General features: G+C 44.6%; 1 protein-coding gene across 1 annotated transcript; it reads left to right on the top strand.

The window, feature by feature from the left end:
* Positions 1-12,876: 12,876 nt before the first annotated feature.
* rrs1 (ribosome biogenesis regulator 1 homolog) lies at positions 12,877-14,353 on the top strand. Its single transcript, XM_062379854.1, has one exon. The coding sequence runs from the start codon at positions 12,892-12,894 to the stop codon at positions 14,143-14,145; it is 1,254 nt and encodes a 417-aa protein (XP_062235838.1). The 5' UTR covers positions 12,877-12,891; the 3' UTR covers positions 14,146-14,353.
* Positions 14,354-16,181: the final 1,828 nt, after the last annotated feature.

Below are 16,181 nucleotides of genomic sequence, written 5' to 3'. Positions count from 1 at the left end.
GTAACGAAAGTGAACATTGTGGACAGGGATAATATGTGTTTTATTATCATATAATAACGTCCTAAGTTTGTCCCTAATGCCTTGACTTTTTATTTTCTTAAACGATTCTGTAAGAGAAGAAATGTACTTTATAAAAATAAAATGTTTTCATATGCAACATTCTGTTAGTTGCTGTGATTATGTGTGTGTATAAATATTGTGAACACAGACACGTACGTACACGTGGTCTTCACACAAGAAGCTGCCTGAGCTCCTGAAGGGGGGGGGGGGCTCCGCAGGTTTATCCGGTGTAAATCATCTGCCTCCTTTTGTCCATGTGCTGCCGCGGCCGCCTCTCTCCGGGCCCGTCTACACATCCCGCCACATGTGAAGATGTGAAAGTCTCAGATGGGATACGCTATCTGTAGATTCAACAAATGTCAGTTTCCCCCGCTCGACACTGACCCGACACTGTGTGCCGTCTAAGCCGCTTACACCACATCCGGCCCTCAGCCTCCAAATCTCCTCTTTGTTGCACGGTTCACATTATAACATCTTTCGTAATCTGTGGAAAAGCTTCTGCGATATCCACAAAAATTGGATCTTTGGCGTAAACAGTGTGGTTTCTTTTCTCTCTTACCACACACTGGCCGTGCTAATGCCCCGAGTGAGGGTGATGACAGACGTCTTCCATTATGACTGATGGTCGTGTCACTGGAACACGTGGTTTTCAATCCGGCTCGCCGCCATTACAATGCACTTTTTGATCTTCATGATATGATGCTGCACAAAAACACTGACTTTACATCCATTTGTTTGGGGTTGCTGACAGAGACACTGTAACCTTTATTATGTGCATTTTTATATAAAATTGAGTAGATATGTGGCTTGGAGTAAAGGTGAAGCGATTTAAATTAGCTCTCACTATTCCTTGCAATTAAAGTAGAGCACCTCAGTGACTAAAACAGTCACTAAGTGCCCTGTGACGGCAGCAGGTTGAGATTGCTTTGGAACAGAAATGGAAGAAATGAATTCCCTCGTAGCTCATTATATTTGAGCACCAGCATTTACATAGCTAATTGTTGTTTCCACTTTAAAACACAAGTCAGTAACATCTGTCTAATTACTTTGCTTTAAATGTGCAATAAGTAGCGTTGGCCACAGGAGTTCAACTTTGGTGAACTTTGGTGAACTTTGTTGAACTTTGTTGACCTTTGACTCCCGATATTCAATTCAGATTCACATAAGTGAGACTTGGCCTTGTTAGCTGGGACATCTTATTGCTTGCTGGCACTGCTGCCTCTTTGAAAATCGTTTTCGATGCATTTGAGAGTGTTCGCTGTTGTGACACAATCCGCAGCCTCCGAAGGACACAGCTCCACAGCTCCAGTTTGCCCAGTTTAAAATGGTAATGACGACCGAAATGAAACGTCCCCACTACCTTGAATCAAATTGTGGCTTTGTGGGAAACAAACACTTCAATTACACAAGTCAATAAAATATAAAACTGTGCATTGTCATTTTTAGACGTTTCAATGGAGTCCCAAATTGTTCAGCTTTAAAGTTAAAATAATGTTAATTTACCCGAGTTATGTTCATGCTTGGATGTTCTACGACTGCTTTAACCAGCCAAGATGAGTGCGGAAAGCAAATATCCACTTATCATAGCAAACAGGTTGCAGTCGACAAGTTTCCCCAGGAACCTCCAGCGTCATTACCAAATTGCTCTGTGACCAGTGTTTGCAAGGTGATTTGTAATTAGTGTTTTCTTTCTTTGCTTTCCTCCTCTCAATCCCCACTGATGTGTCCAGCTCACTGGGCTGTGCACAGAGCCCCCACACGGGGCTGTCGTCAACTCAGGTGGGCTTTCCCCGAGCTCCTCGACCCCCCCCCCCCCCCTCTCGGCGTGGGCCGACGTGAATTGCATTAGCCACAGTTATGTAAACATTAATTAGACGAGGGATTTGGATATTGGCCCAGCGCCACTCTCTGGCTTCCGCATTGAGCCGGAAGCCATCGAATCTCCGCTATGCACGAGTATGTTTTCGTCTTCCAGTGCACACGCATCGAGTGTTTGTGTGTCCGTCATGCTCACGACCATGTATACGTTAAACTCAGAGAGCAAGAGCTGAGTACATGCAGCCGTCTGCCTGATTTGAGCTGTGTGATATAACGCTGAGCCCTGGGGGGGGGGTGGACATAGTTTCATTTAACTTGGGTTGGCAATGACTTTCAAACAGGGCAGAAGGAAACAGGAGCCTAACTAACCACAAGTAGGTTGTACTTCGCCCGAGGCCATTCACACATTTACAGTCAGGATGCTGCCTCCCCCCCCCCCCCCCCCCGCAACAGCATGTAAAGAATTTTTAAAAGAATGAATCCGTTATCTGTCCTTAATCGTCATTGAAACTGAATCATCAGGTTTAATTTGAGAGTGCGTCAGGAGTCGAGGCCTCCCGGCTGTCACACACACACACGTTACTCTCCTCTGACACCATGTACGCTGGCAATGAGCAAAGTTATCTATACCTCTCTGCTGCGGAGAAAAAGTATTTATATATTTAAAAAAACTCAAAATAAACCTGCGAATTAGCACAGAGCCGGGGATGTTTCCGTTTCGCTCTGAGGTTCTTATTTGGGGGAAAAAGTCGACGTGTGGGTGTGAGTGTGGATTCTTTGTAGCGACCGCGTGTAATGGAAATGAAACTCCCTCTGTTGCTGAATTCCCTTCGGAGAATTACAGAACTGAAGTCAGTTTTGATCGCAAACCATTTTAGCAACTTCCCCTGGAGTGCGACAAGCAGCAGGAGTCTCACGTCTAAATCTCTGAGCCTGAGCGGCCGAGGACAAAATAGCAGAAAACGCCAAACAGCATCAGGCACCAGAGCGGGGTCAGTGTCACGCCTGGCTTTGAGACAGATTCAAGCCTCTTTCAGGGGCTGCCACCGTCTGAAACTGTGTTGTGATGAATGAAGCAGGCGGAAATTTTCTTTTCAAGCGGTGATTCAAAACTGACCTTAAAGGTCCCTTGATGTTCAGATGTATTCATTTACTAAGCTTACAGATTTTGCATTCTTTATCTCAGGTTGTTTTGCTTCTTTGTGCTCAGGAACTGGATAAAAAGTGTTTTTCTAGCCCTGCCATTCATTGAATCTTTGTGAGCCGATGGTCACGACCTACAGGTTTCTCAAGAGTGACGACCGAGGTGCCGGTTTAATTAATCTGTCATATTCGAGGCCGTTGAAGTGTCCTTTGGTGATCAGTGTTTCTCGTCGCTAAATGCACTTTCTTCATCTGGAACTTTCTTTTGGACAAGTCCGTTAATTGCACTTTCACCTTTGCAATTCGCCGTTTGTACTTTTTGTACACACCTTGGAAAAACATGAAACTAGTTCTCAAAGGCAAATCACACAGAATTAACCTCCACCTCGGCAGTGAAATCATAACCTTTACTCATCTATGTGAACATGAGAGATGGCACCTTTAATCTGACGAGTTTGACACAGTGGAGCACAAAAGATGCTTTAACTCTAAGATCAAGAGTTAACGGCGGGCTGTGGGAGCACTCTTTGAGATATTCTTCTAAATTGTTTCCCTTACTCAAACTCCAGGGCACGAGGAAGGGGGAGCACGGATTCGATTTACATATCAAAGCGAGCATACCGCCGCTTGAGGGTCCCTGCATAGATGAATGTGATCCATATTATTTATAGCACGGGAACGTCCCCCGGGATCCTGATCCTTCGGTGTCTGTCATGCCATGAGAGGGGGCAGTTGGGCGAATGTAGCTTGCAATTAGGTGACTGTTGCATCACGTCAGGCCAAAGGGTTGCACGGTGCGTGACCGACATGCAGTGGCGTCGTTGATCAGACAACCTTTTGGGAGAAGAAAGCAAAGTGGCTGACAGGAGTCACACAGACGTCAGAGGCGGGAAGAGGACCGGAGATCACACGGGGATCTTTAGCATTCCGGTGACACGCCGACACTCTGTTAGCGTTAAGTGACAGTGGCCCCGAGGATGAGCGGAGCAAGGTGACTCCTGCCCTTTCGTTAATGAGCACGGCCTCTCTGAGTCATTCAGGCAACATCGACTGATCCGGGAGGAGTCGGTCACTATACCCTGGCGGACGTCTTGGAAGATCAGTTGGTTCAGGGTGCGATTCTCTGCTCTGAATACATCACAGGGAGCCCACTCCAGGTGAAGATGGGAATCCAGTGCATGGTCAACTGAGGCCAGAAGTGAACTAAAGGATTGTTAGGTCAGTCCTGAGTAAAAGATACAAATGCATCATCGCCAAGGCAGAAACACTAGCCAAAGGAAAAACATTTCTTGAATTTGACCTGTAGCTGTGCCTCAACTCGGGGTCTGCGTCCCACGGAGGACTCGGTCTACCCTGCCCACGAACATCCCCTCCATCGACGGCCTGGTCTACAGAGGCTCTCAGTGATCGGGGTGACCAGCTCGTCCGGGAATTACCACTGTTGTTAACCAGAGCTGAAGTTGGACGCGACGAGAACGTTTCAATGCCCCTTGTTTTGTTTCTAACATGTGTACTTAGCTGTTCAGTCGAGTCAAAGCTTGATACTCTTTGAAAAACTACTGAAGCGCAATGAATCACGGGACAGCCTAGTCACACCTCCGTGACACCACGCAGCCCCTGAACGGAGACACAGCTCATGTCTCTGACTTGGAATCACCACTTACTTCCTGAATTGCATCTCCGACTTAACTTTGCAGTTTTGAAGTTGGACAGACAGATGAAACGTCTGAATGACCGAGCAAATCCGTCTTGAAACATCAGTGGTGCGTGATGTGCAGCCCACAGCGGAGATGACAGCACTTCCACAGTCAGTCTCTAAAAAGGGCAATTTGTCACCTGTCAGAACACATATTTAGTTTGAGACAATGTTTCTTTTTTTTTTTTTTTTACTTTCCATGGTCCATTGCCATCAAATCAGTTGGCATGAGGTTGATTAGCCCTCAGAGGCTAAAAGCCCTCTTTTCTGTGGTAGAGCATGTCAGGGTACGTCATCCAGACAGCTGCCTTTCTTTTTATAAGCTCCATTTTCACACCAGCTGATCTGTGCTCGTTAAACTGCATCACGAATGCGTTTCACGTTAAATTATAAATAGTTATCTGTGTAACATCATATCTGGCACAAGCATACTTTCTTTAAGCCAAACTAATGTCTGATTGACCAGATTCCACGTCCTCCCTGAAGTGAACGATTCCCAAGAGGAATTATTGGCTGTCTGCATTCATTAAGCTCAGTATCAGTCTAATTATGCGCCAATGTGCACCTATGGACTAATTACCAGGGGATCAATAGAGGCCCTGGATGCCCCTCACGTGGGGGGGGGGGGGGGGGGCAGCGCTCAGCCCCTCATTACTGGAGCTGCACCGAGGCTTCAAAGAGGATTTCTCTGGCTCTACTCCAGGGGCCGGATGACACATTGGGCTGCACAGTTTTGGCAAAAGTTGGTGTTTCTGCTCCTCTCGTTCTCTTCTTCAGTGTGTGTGTTTGTGTGTGTGTGTGTGTGTGTGGTGTGTTTGTGTGTGTGATTACATTATGTGTGTGAAAAATACCGCAGGCTGCATAAACCGATGACAAGCTATTAAAAGACACAAGTCTTGGAGCTCTAGCGCGATTATGAGGTGAAAGACTGTACAGATTAAACCACAATGTTCCTGCAATGATATGTAATATGATAAAGATGATGTCTGGTTATTGTGTTCTGCACTTAAAGGAAAAGTTTGGCATTTTAGAAAATAGACTAATGAATAAAAAATTGAATAATAAATTAATTTTAATAATAACAAACAAAACTGCACTGTGCCCCAGGTTTTGCTTTTTGACTGCACTTGAATTAACTGTCTGAGGGCAGTGACTTATCTTTCTATCTATCTATCTATCTATCTATCTATCTATGTATCTATCTATCTATCTATCTATCTATCTATCTATCTATCTATCTATCTATCTATCTATCTATCTATCTATCTATCTATCTATCTATCTATCTATCTATCTATCTATCTATCTGGGGAGAGGCGGTGGTCTAGTGGCAGAAACTTGAACTATGGACAGAGAAGGTCTCTGGTTCGTCTCTGGTTTGACTCCACGGAGAGACAACAAAAAAACAAACCTGGACTGATCTGTCCAAAAATCCAAGAGTCTCCCTACCCTGTCTAGTGCCCCTGAAGCAAGGCACCTTACTCCCCCAAAATCTGTTCCCCGAGCACTGTACATGGTCACTCACTGCTCTGTGTGTCCTGCACCAGATGGGTCAAAAGCAGAGATTAAATTTCCCTACCTGCATGAGTGTGCCTTTGCATGTGTTTGGGACTTATAAATGCATCTTAATCTTAATCTTAATCTATCTATCTATCTATCTATCTATCTATCTATCTATCTATCTATCTATCTATCTATCCATTTATCTGTCAATATGCCAATTCATCTACCTATCAAGCAACTGCCTACTTATCCATCTATCCGTCCATCTATCTGTTTTAATATCAAATAACAAATTAATACCAACACTTGAACATGCATAAGTGTGATCAATTTATTTTTTATGTTTGGTTTATGTCCCATCTGCTAATATGGAGGAGAAGGGGGGTTTATGAGCTATACTGCAGCCAGCCAGCAGGTGGCGATCGAGGCGCTTTGGCTTCACTTTTGGGAATCGTCACATCCTCCATCTTTATATACAGTTTATGGGACATACAGACATGAGGGGTTAATATTGTTCTCGTCTAACTCTCTGCAGCACATCACAAGAGGACAACCTGTGACCTGCAATAAGGTGCTCTAGTCAATGTAAATCCTAAATACTGAGTCTAATATCCAAACATCCTAATTTCTAATATCTCTAATATCAATAGAGCATTAAATAAAGTCCACAATAGCTAAAAAGAGTATGATAGTTCCCGTTTATGAAAAAAAAAAATGAGTTAATCACTTTCCAATCATTTCATCAGTATTCTCACAAAGTTGCTGGACTTGGAGGTTCTGGCTCTAATCCCCCACAGTGCTGCTGAATCCCAAACTGAGGGACGACCTCTGCAAGTTTCCGTGGCGCACAACTCGCAATACACAATACGTGCAGACACACACTGATGATACGGTTGGAATGATATCTCAAGGACTCTCCTCTCCGCGTCGTGCTGGGTCTAGGACGCAGGCCAGGTTTCTGAACTGACTCACCGGGGTCAGCGGGAGCGCGCACTTCCGGGAGCGTGCAGCTGTTTCCTGATCACCTGCAAACCCCCGCGGGGGTCTGACTCCAGACAGCAGGGCAACACCTGCCCTCGGCAAGAGCTCCAAACACAGAACTACCCTGTCTCTACTTTTGCCACGATCTGAAAGGTTTGAAATGAACGTAAGAGATGCAGCGAAGTGACTGGTAACTCTGCAGGCCCGGTCGTTGCCCCTTTCCCCTGCAAAGAAAAACACAAAAAAAACAGATGCTGCAGTTCATCTTCTGGCTTGTGCTTCTCAGAGTGTGAGATGCCACGCGGCGCAGGAAGCTGTGAGGCTTTGCACAAATGGTGTTTCTGTCCCAACCACAGCAGATCAATGGGGGAAAAAAAGCTCTGACCTCGACTGTCAGCCGATAAAACTCCTAAGTCTCCGTGCTCATTTCCCCCCTACGCCGTGGAAACAGGAAGTAAAGAGTGGATGTAATCTACAAAAGTGCCTAAGCCTGTCAGCGAACAGCTCAGTCGCGCGGGTTGTTTGCTTTGCATGAGCGACTTTGGTGTTAACATGGACGGACGGGCCCGTTCATCGATTCCTCCAGGAGAAAACCATGTCACGTGAAGCTGTAAGCCGTGATATTTACTCCAGTGATGGATCTGTAGCTTCACTGTATGTTCAGGGAATATTCATAAGCCTCCTATAGGGCCACTGTGACGCGTGCGAGCTCAGTCACTTATTTTCCCTGAAGAAAAGCCGCTTGTTAGAAGAATACAATGACTGTGTCCAAAATCCCCACAGGGACATCTATGTAGAGGATTATATAGTGAGCTCATCGGAACGTTGACGTACAACAACCACCTCGGTCAGTGGAAATCTTTAGTATTTATGCTTTTCGGTAGAAAGTACCATGATTAAATGTAGAAATAAACTTGTTGATGCGCTCCTCTGCTCTTATGTCAGGTTCCAACTCGTAGGTTTGACTAATAAAAGACTCACTGCGCCATCAACTGATTTAGCATCTGTGAAAACATAAACCTATCGTTCTTAATCCTAACCATAATTTGGATATTTTGGAAAAGCATAATATGGAATGTCCAGGCTGAGACGTGCTGTCCTCTCCCCATCGTTTTCCTTCCTGTGCAATGCTTTAATCTTAGATGTAACTCGGTTAGAGACAATCGGTTGCACACTACTTCACGGTGCATTGTGGGATAGAATACATCCATTATATAGGGTATTTGAAAAAATGGCGAATTCACTGTATGGTGGAGCATATAGAGATTAATGAGTGACACAGCCAAGGTGTTTTTCTATGAGGACAGAAAACTGAAAATCATTTACAAAAAACCTTCCGCGACCACTATTACTATAAATATACACAAAGGATCGGCCAGGATGGTGCTGATGAGATGATGGTGCTCTGCTCCTCCGGCGCTCTCACCTCGTCATTAACGCTAACGGCTCAACTTTAGAAGGGAGGACGAAGTTTTGGTGCCCACAAGCTGGTTTCAGCATGAATGAGTGTCCTTTCTTTCCCCCTGTGATTCATGGATTTGCCGTGGCCACCATTCGGCAGGTATTTAAAGACGAGGATACCAAAGTGAGAAGCACACGGATCCTCTCATGACCAACCCCAGTGGTTTTTTCAACTGTGATGGAATCAGAAGAGAATAGAGACAACACATGCTGCAAATGAATTGAGCAAATGCAACACGTGCACACGTGCCCTGTAAATAAGGTCACAACAAGCGGCGGGAGTCGTATTTGCAGCCCTTAAGAAGATGCAAACCACTGATGCGGGTCGGAGTAATGGATTCTCTCTGCTTAGTGAAGTATTCACAAGTTCTTTCATTCATAAGAAAACATTTTAAAATGTGCTTCATATTTTCACTATATCTCAGTTATGTCCTTACGTAACAGGATCCCTTTCTAAATGAAGGCGACTCACTTTAAGGCAGGGGTCTCCAAACTACGGTCTGCGGGCCAACAGCGGCCCGCCATCCATTTTCAAATGGCCTGCATCAATGTCTTAAAATGTAATATATATATTAAAAATTAAACTAACAATTTAGTAGCACTCAAATGGCACTTACTTATAGCACTTTGTTTTGCTTTATTTTTGAAGAAGTCCATCGACACAACTGCGTGAAAAGCTGCAGCCGCAGTTGCCATCCATTCGCCGGCCTTTATTGTAAGTCGCTTTTGATAAAAGCATCAGCTAAATGAAATGTAATGTAATATAATGGACTATGGCCCACTGTATTGCACTTCTCAGCCCCGATTGCCAGCTGCCCCTCAGAACGCCGCCACGTCCCTCAGAATGCCGCCCAAGCTGCAAACCCCCCCCCAGAGTGACGCAGTTGAGTCGCACCGTCAACATGGGCATGGCGGCGTGAGTGGCCCAGTCCTTCATCCTCCTTCGTATTTTTTTCTGTATGTGGCCCTCGGGACAAAAACTTTGGACACCTCTGGTTTAAGGTATAAAATCATCTTAAAGAACATCCGTTTTTATCTGGATTTTTTAGTACTTTAAGGTCATATGTCGATAAGAAATGTTCATGATTTTTTTGTATGATCTTTCTATCATACAAAATATAAACACAGCCAGAGCAACTCCGGTTAAAGAGACAGTTGAGAGCAACCCGAGAGCAAATGTGACCATTTAAAATCATTAGAGCCTCCTAAAACAGGATTTAGACGTGCGGTGTAATTGAAATCAGTCCACTTTGACTTGCAGTGGTAAAACAAAATCCGTTTTCCACAGGATGAGGCTCATCTTCATGGCTGTGAGTGACGCACATCTACCATGCTTTGTATTCTCTGTCAGGTCCATATGAATCAGGGATTTTAATGAACCAACATGAAAAATTTAACACAGTGATGAAATGGCCGAGACACCAGCCATGGATTTCAAGCAGAAAAATCGAAACATCTTTAACCCAGTCTCCCTTACCTATACAAAGCAGTCTCCATCTAAAGACATGGTGCTCTCCAACCCAACCTACCAGGGCGGTGCTCTAACTCCGAGCTGTCAACCCTCACACAGGTTTACATCAATACAGACAGAACTGTGTGGGAGATCTTTAAAAACACAGGCGCCCACATTTCAGGGGTTTACAAGTTTGTGTGCTTGGTTTCTAAACGTCTTTTGAGCAGATGCGTGTTGTGAAGGTGAACCTCCAGGAGAGCTGCACCGGGGAGGATACCAAGGGCCCGCTGACGGCTGTTGGTGCACCGACTAAAAAAGTACTTTTCCACTTTTTTTCATATTACTTTTGAACCCATAAAATCTGGATAGGTGTGTTAAGGGCTATCGTTCTGTCTATATGCAAATTCAATCTAAGACATGACGCTGTAATGTAGCTTCTATTATTACCTGTGCCAACGAGGTTATGTTTTCATGATGCAAAAACAACGGACGGATTATCATCAAACTTGGTGGAAGGATCAGAAGTGAACCCAATATATTTTGCCGCAGATGCAGGATTTGTTTTTTCCGCTTATTTAACATTGTGAGACCAAATTTTGGAAAAAACTGAGCACCATTTAGTTTGAGTTTAAACTAAATGTGCTGACGTTCAGAGTTCGAAACAACGATTGTCCAAATCCAGTCTTGACTGTATGTTTTCAGGAACGTCTTCTTGCTGTTTGTTTGTCTGCAGGATTATGCAGAAAACTAGCGAAGTGATTCCATTGAAACGGTCTGTTAGGGCGGGTCATGAACAAAGAAAGAAACCATTCACTTTTGGGGGGAAGAGAGACAAAGGAGCATATCCTGGAAGGTTTTATAATCTTCTTTTATAGTTTGACATTTTCACCAATTTCCCCAGAGGATCATTCACGGATCGTGATGAGAAACATCAGGGATGGCTGATACTTGTGAGAGTGTCCAGTTTGTTGAAGATCCAAATAAAGATTTGAATCTAGTTTATTTAAATGTGGTTACAAGGGGACTGTTGTTGCCTCTCTGGAGCTACACTCTACTGTGTGGACACTGAGGCCTCAGGTAGGACGAATGTCATTGGAAACCCCTGTTTAAAGTCCAAAAGGTCACTTTTCAATTAATTTTATGGGGAAAATGGAGTCAAAGAATAAGCTTTATCTCCCTTGGCTGAAACTAAATAAAAAAATTTGATGGAAAAAAAATCACGCCGCGTGATTTTATATGAAAGCATCAATGTGTGTGAGCACGTCTAACAGCTGTGTCTGAGACGTAAAGGCCACGATTAGGACTGGGCTGTGCTCCGTGGTCGCAGCTCAAAAGGGAACTGGGCTGTGTATTCTTTTCCAAACAGAAACCCCATGGAAAAGTAATCCTGTTTGGACAAAGTCCCCCTGGATCAAAAGAAGAAGGAGAAGGAGGAATAAAATCCTCAGGGCTGTGGATGACACGGGCGGCAGAGGCCAGCCACCGACCGGCCGGCGGACTGGGTGTAAATTGGGTGACTTTGGTGGATCTACGTCACCGAGGACCTTATAGCTGAATCTCTGAATCACGACAGGCTCTTCGGCCGCTCTAATTACGCCTTTCCTCCTCACATCTCCAAACACAGCAGCACTTGTGACCTTATCTCTGTGGCTGTCAGAGTGTTGGCGTCTGCGTTGGCAAGTGTGGTGATGAATGTAATTACCGGGGCTCAAAATAATAACACCACTGTCTTTATGCCACCGGCAGCCAGTCAGCCAGTGGTAATAAGACCCCTCCTCCAAATTAGTGCCGATACGGACAGAAATAGAGTTATTATAGGTCTTGATCTATGGAAGGAACATATAGAGAATATGTTGCAGAGGCCAGTAGGGGAATTAATACGTCACAGGATTTAATCTGTTATGAAAACACTCATAGTAATCCTATTACAAAGTTTATCACAACTCCATAACTTAAAAACGATCTGTACCAACATCACTGTACTGTAAAGCCCTTTGATTGGTTATCAAGACTAGAAAAAAGCTTTATACGGACAGGGCATTTACCATTTTATAACATATATGTAGCCTATGTAGGGCAGATTAGAATGTTTCCATTTCCATTGTATTTTTTTAGTGATGTAATTCGTGATAAACACAAGAAGAGTCTGTACATCCAGATCACGAAGAACGCCTTTGAAATGTTGTTATAAATATTATGCCTTAGCACAGGAGAGTGTTTTATACATCATATCAAAATGAAAGAAAGAACACAGTACAAACCAGCCACTGAACACTAATAATGTGTCAATTTGGAAATAATTTCTTGCTTTTTGAAATTGTATTTATAACATGTGATGTTTCAAGGGTCCGGTGATTAAAGTGATGACGATGATGAGGATGTTTGATTTTTCACTGAGGGATGTGATCATACATGGGTTAAATGTAATAATAATAATAATAACAATATCAAAAGAGTAAAAATACTTCTGCTAATAATAATAATAACAATTATCATAATAGTAGTATTACTACTCCTAATTATGATAACAATAATAATAATAAACTTACTCTGTACAGCACCTTTCAAAAAACAGGTTTACAGTGTTTCACTAGCATATAAACATAAATAATTTATACTTTCACTTTGAAGGAGACACCGAGGTTTTGAAGTAGAAGAGTCCTCTTCTATTAATTTCTGATGTTATCCTTATGATTAAATCAACAATCATTGGTTACTTACATAGATTTTAAATCTATGGCTCAATCTCAAAAAGCACACACGGAGAAACGGAACGATGTCGCCCTCTTATGGCCACCGGGGGAAGTGCCGCTCCTGGATGAACTCTGAACCGGAAGAGCCTCGTGGTGTTTTTCCTGGTTCCACACGTGTGTCGCGATCTGATCCACAGCATCCGACCAACATGGCTACGTGCAGTGCGGAGGAGCTGCTGGCCCAAGCGGAGAGGGACGAGGCGGAGAAGCTGCGCAGCATCACGGTCCACAAGGATCAGGACCTGGAGTTCGACGTCGGGAACCTGTTGGCCTGCGACAAGAACCGCGTCGAGTCCCGGGACTTCAGGTCCCAGAAGAAAGAGGACTTCCTGAAGTCGTTGGCCCGCGACAACACGCAGCTTCTCATCAACGAGCTATGGAAGCTGCCCACGGAGCGGGTGGAGGAGGCGATCGTGGCCAAGTTGCCGGTGCCGGCGACCCCGCTGCCCCGAGAGAAGCCGCCCCCGAAGGCCCGACCCCCGACCAAGTGGGAGCAGTTCGCCAAGCTGAAGGGGATCCAGAAGAAGAAGAAGACCAACCTGGTGTGGGACGAGAACGCGAAGGACTGGAGGAGGCGCTGGGGCCACAAGCGGGCCAACGATGACACCAAGGACTGGCTGATCGAGGTGCCGGTGACCGCAGACCCCAACGAGGACCAGTTCGCCAAGCGCGTCAAAGCCAAGAAGGAGCGGGTGGCCAAGAACGAGCTCAACCGGCTGAGGAACATCGCCCGGTCGCAGAAACTCAAAGTGCCCGGCGTGGGTCTGACCCCCAGAGCCTCGCAGAACAAGGACGAGCTGTCCCGAGCCGTGAGCGTGGCCAGGACCTCCACTGCCTCCGTGGGCCAGTTCCAGGACCGGCTGCCCAAAGAGAAGGCGCCGAAGAACACCGGCAAGAGGAGGAAGTTCGAGGCCCTCATCGGCGACTTCTCCGGCGAGAGGAAGAAGCAACTTGAGTTCCTGCGGGTCCTGGGCACCAAGTCGCCGCAGCTGAACATCACCAAGGCCGTGAACAAGCAGATGAGGGAGGAGGACAGAGAGGAGGCCGCCAAGAGCAGGAAGATGGCAGGGAAGAAGGGACGCAAGGGGGGGCAGTCAGGGAAGGGTGGGAAAGGCAAGGGAGGAATGGGAGGAAAAGGCATGGGAGGTATGGGTGGGAAAGGCAAGGGAGGAATGGGAGGAAAAGGCAAGGGAGGAATGGGGGGTAAGGGAGGTAAAGGTGGTAAAGGTGGTGGTGGTGGAGGAGGGAAGAGGAGATCCAAACCTGGGATGCATTGATGACTCTCGCCTCCTGTGTCTCATGGCTGTGCCTTGGCATCAACACATCCTTGATGCAACATTCAAATGACTGATGATGATGATGATGAAGAAGAGGAGGAGGGTGATGATGTGACTAGTCAGGATGTATGTGGCTCTTCCACCTCATATAAATGTTTAAAAAACAAAAAAAAAATATGTCACTGTAAATAAAAATCCCATGACTGCCTCTCCGAATCCAGAATTTATTGACATGACATCACAACATTGAAAGATATTAACCAGGTTATTTCAAACATTGAGCCTGATTGTTTCCCACTCTGGGCCAGTTTTCACAACTTGTTCAAACTTCCTCTCACAGGTGTTAATTTTGGGCTTGTGAGTCGGGTCCAAATGAGCAATTTGTAGATGTCAAAGGTTAAAATATAAATATACACCTTGTTGAAATGTGCGTTGCTTTTTTTATTGTGCAATATAGTTTGGTGACCAACACAAGACAACAGGGGGAGCACGATTCAATCTCAGCAGTGAAGTATGTATATATATAGAAAAAGGTAATAAAAAGGAAGTGGATCAAAATATTGAGAATTTTAATTATTGCACAGTGCCTAGTAGTCACCACTTTCAGTTAAAGATTATACAAATAATAGAGTTAATATTAAGGATTCAAGATAAAACATCTGATAAATTAAGGTTTATTGTCTAAATTGTCAAAGGTCGGAGTTGTGAAGCACAAACCAGGAAACCACAATTTGCACCAGAGTAACACAACTTCAAAATAAAAGTTTTGATGCTGAGAAAGGTTCAAAAACCTGCTCAGTTAATTTGATCATTCTGACATGGACACATTAATATTATCATAATACATTTTCAGTAAATCAGACTTTTTAAGCAACAGATTGAATTTTAGCGTTCATATGGTGCACAATGTGTTTTTATAACCTTCATATAAACTGATCTAAATTGTCCAAGCACATGAATGACGTCTGGGCTGCTCAGCGCTCACTCAGTGTGTTTTATTTCTTCCTAGAAGTAAACATCAAATCGGTTTTCTAAGCGGCTTGGCTGTGGTTTGTGCTTATGTAAAGGCTTTGCTTTGGCCTCGGTGTCTAGACTGGAGGCTGAGTGCTGAACTGGGAGCAGAGGGAAGTGTGGCTGATCATCTCTTCATGGTATTGTGGGCGTCTGAAATCCATAAAAACTTGTTAATAACAAATTTGAGATGCATATTTGTATAATATGACTAATCGTGATTTGGTCTAAGGATTTTTATGTTCAAGTGTTTTAGAGCTGTGTGTGTGTGTGTGTGTGTGTGTGTGACGACTGAGATAATGAGGTGAATTAGTGGCCTCATCCATTTACAAACTTCATGAGCAGCTAATCCGAGGACCTACTTCAACCTGACTTCCTGGTAACAGCTTGTAATTCATGTGGTGAAATAATATGCACATTTGAAATTGAAAATAAATCAAATCAATTATACTTTATTGTCCCCATGGAGACATTTTTCTTTATAAGAAAAAAAACAGACCCAGAATAATAATGCACAATAAAAGTGAGTTGAATATTGCACCTGCCCTAAAGACACTTAAAAAGATAAAACATTTAAAGGATACCAGTTGTATAAAGTTAGAGAAGTCATGGTGCAAGTGTAATAAACATTTTAATGTTATCAAATTTCATTTTTAATGATGGTTGCAGGTTTGCCGGACAACTGCAGCCAGAAATCAACATGTGGCGTGCTGATCTCTCATGTTATTGATTGATGCTCTTTAATCGCAGCTCACAGCCAAGGTGGTGGTGGGGATGAACGGGTGGGGGGGGGGGGGGGGGGGGGGGGCATGAGAGAGGGGTGGGGTGCGCTTCAATCACCATCTGTTGAACAATGCGCCACCCTGTCCACCCCCCCGTCCCCAAGCCGCCATTCATCTTTGTCCCTGCTCACCCAGGCCCATGGCAAATGGGCCACAGTCAATAACCCCAAATCAATCAGGCCCTGTTGATGAGAGGAAATTATGAATTCTCATCCACGTCAGGCGGAAAGTGGCGGCGGGCTC

This window comes from Platichthys flesus, chromosome 21 (genome assembly GCF_949316205.1).
Source record: "Platichthys flesus chromosome 21, fPlaFle2.1, whole genome shotgun sequence".
Taxonomy (NCBI): domain Eukaryota; kingdom Metazoa; phylum Chordata; class Actinopteri; order Pleuronectiformes; family Pleuronectidae; genus Platichthys; species Platichthys flesus.
Note: the sequence above shows the minus strand (reverse complement) of the source record. Positions and strands in the feature narration are given on the sequence as shown.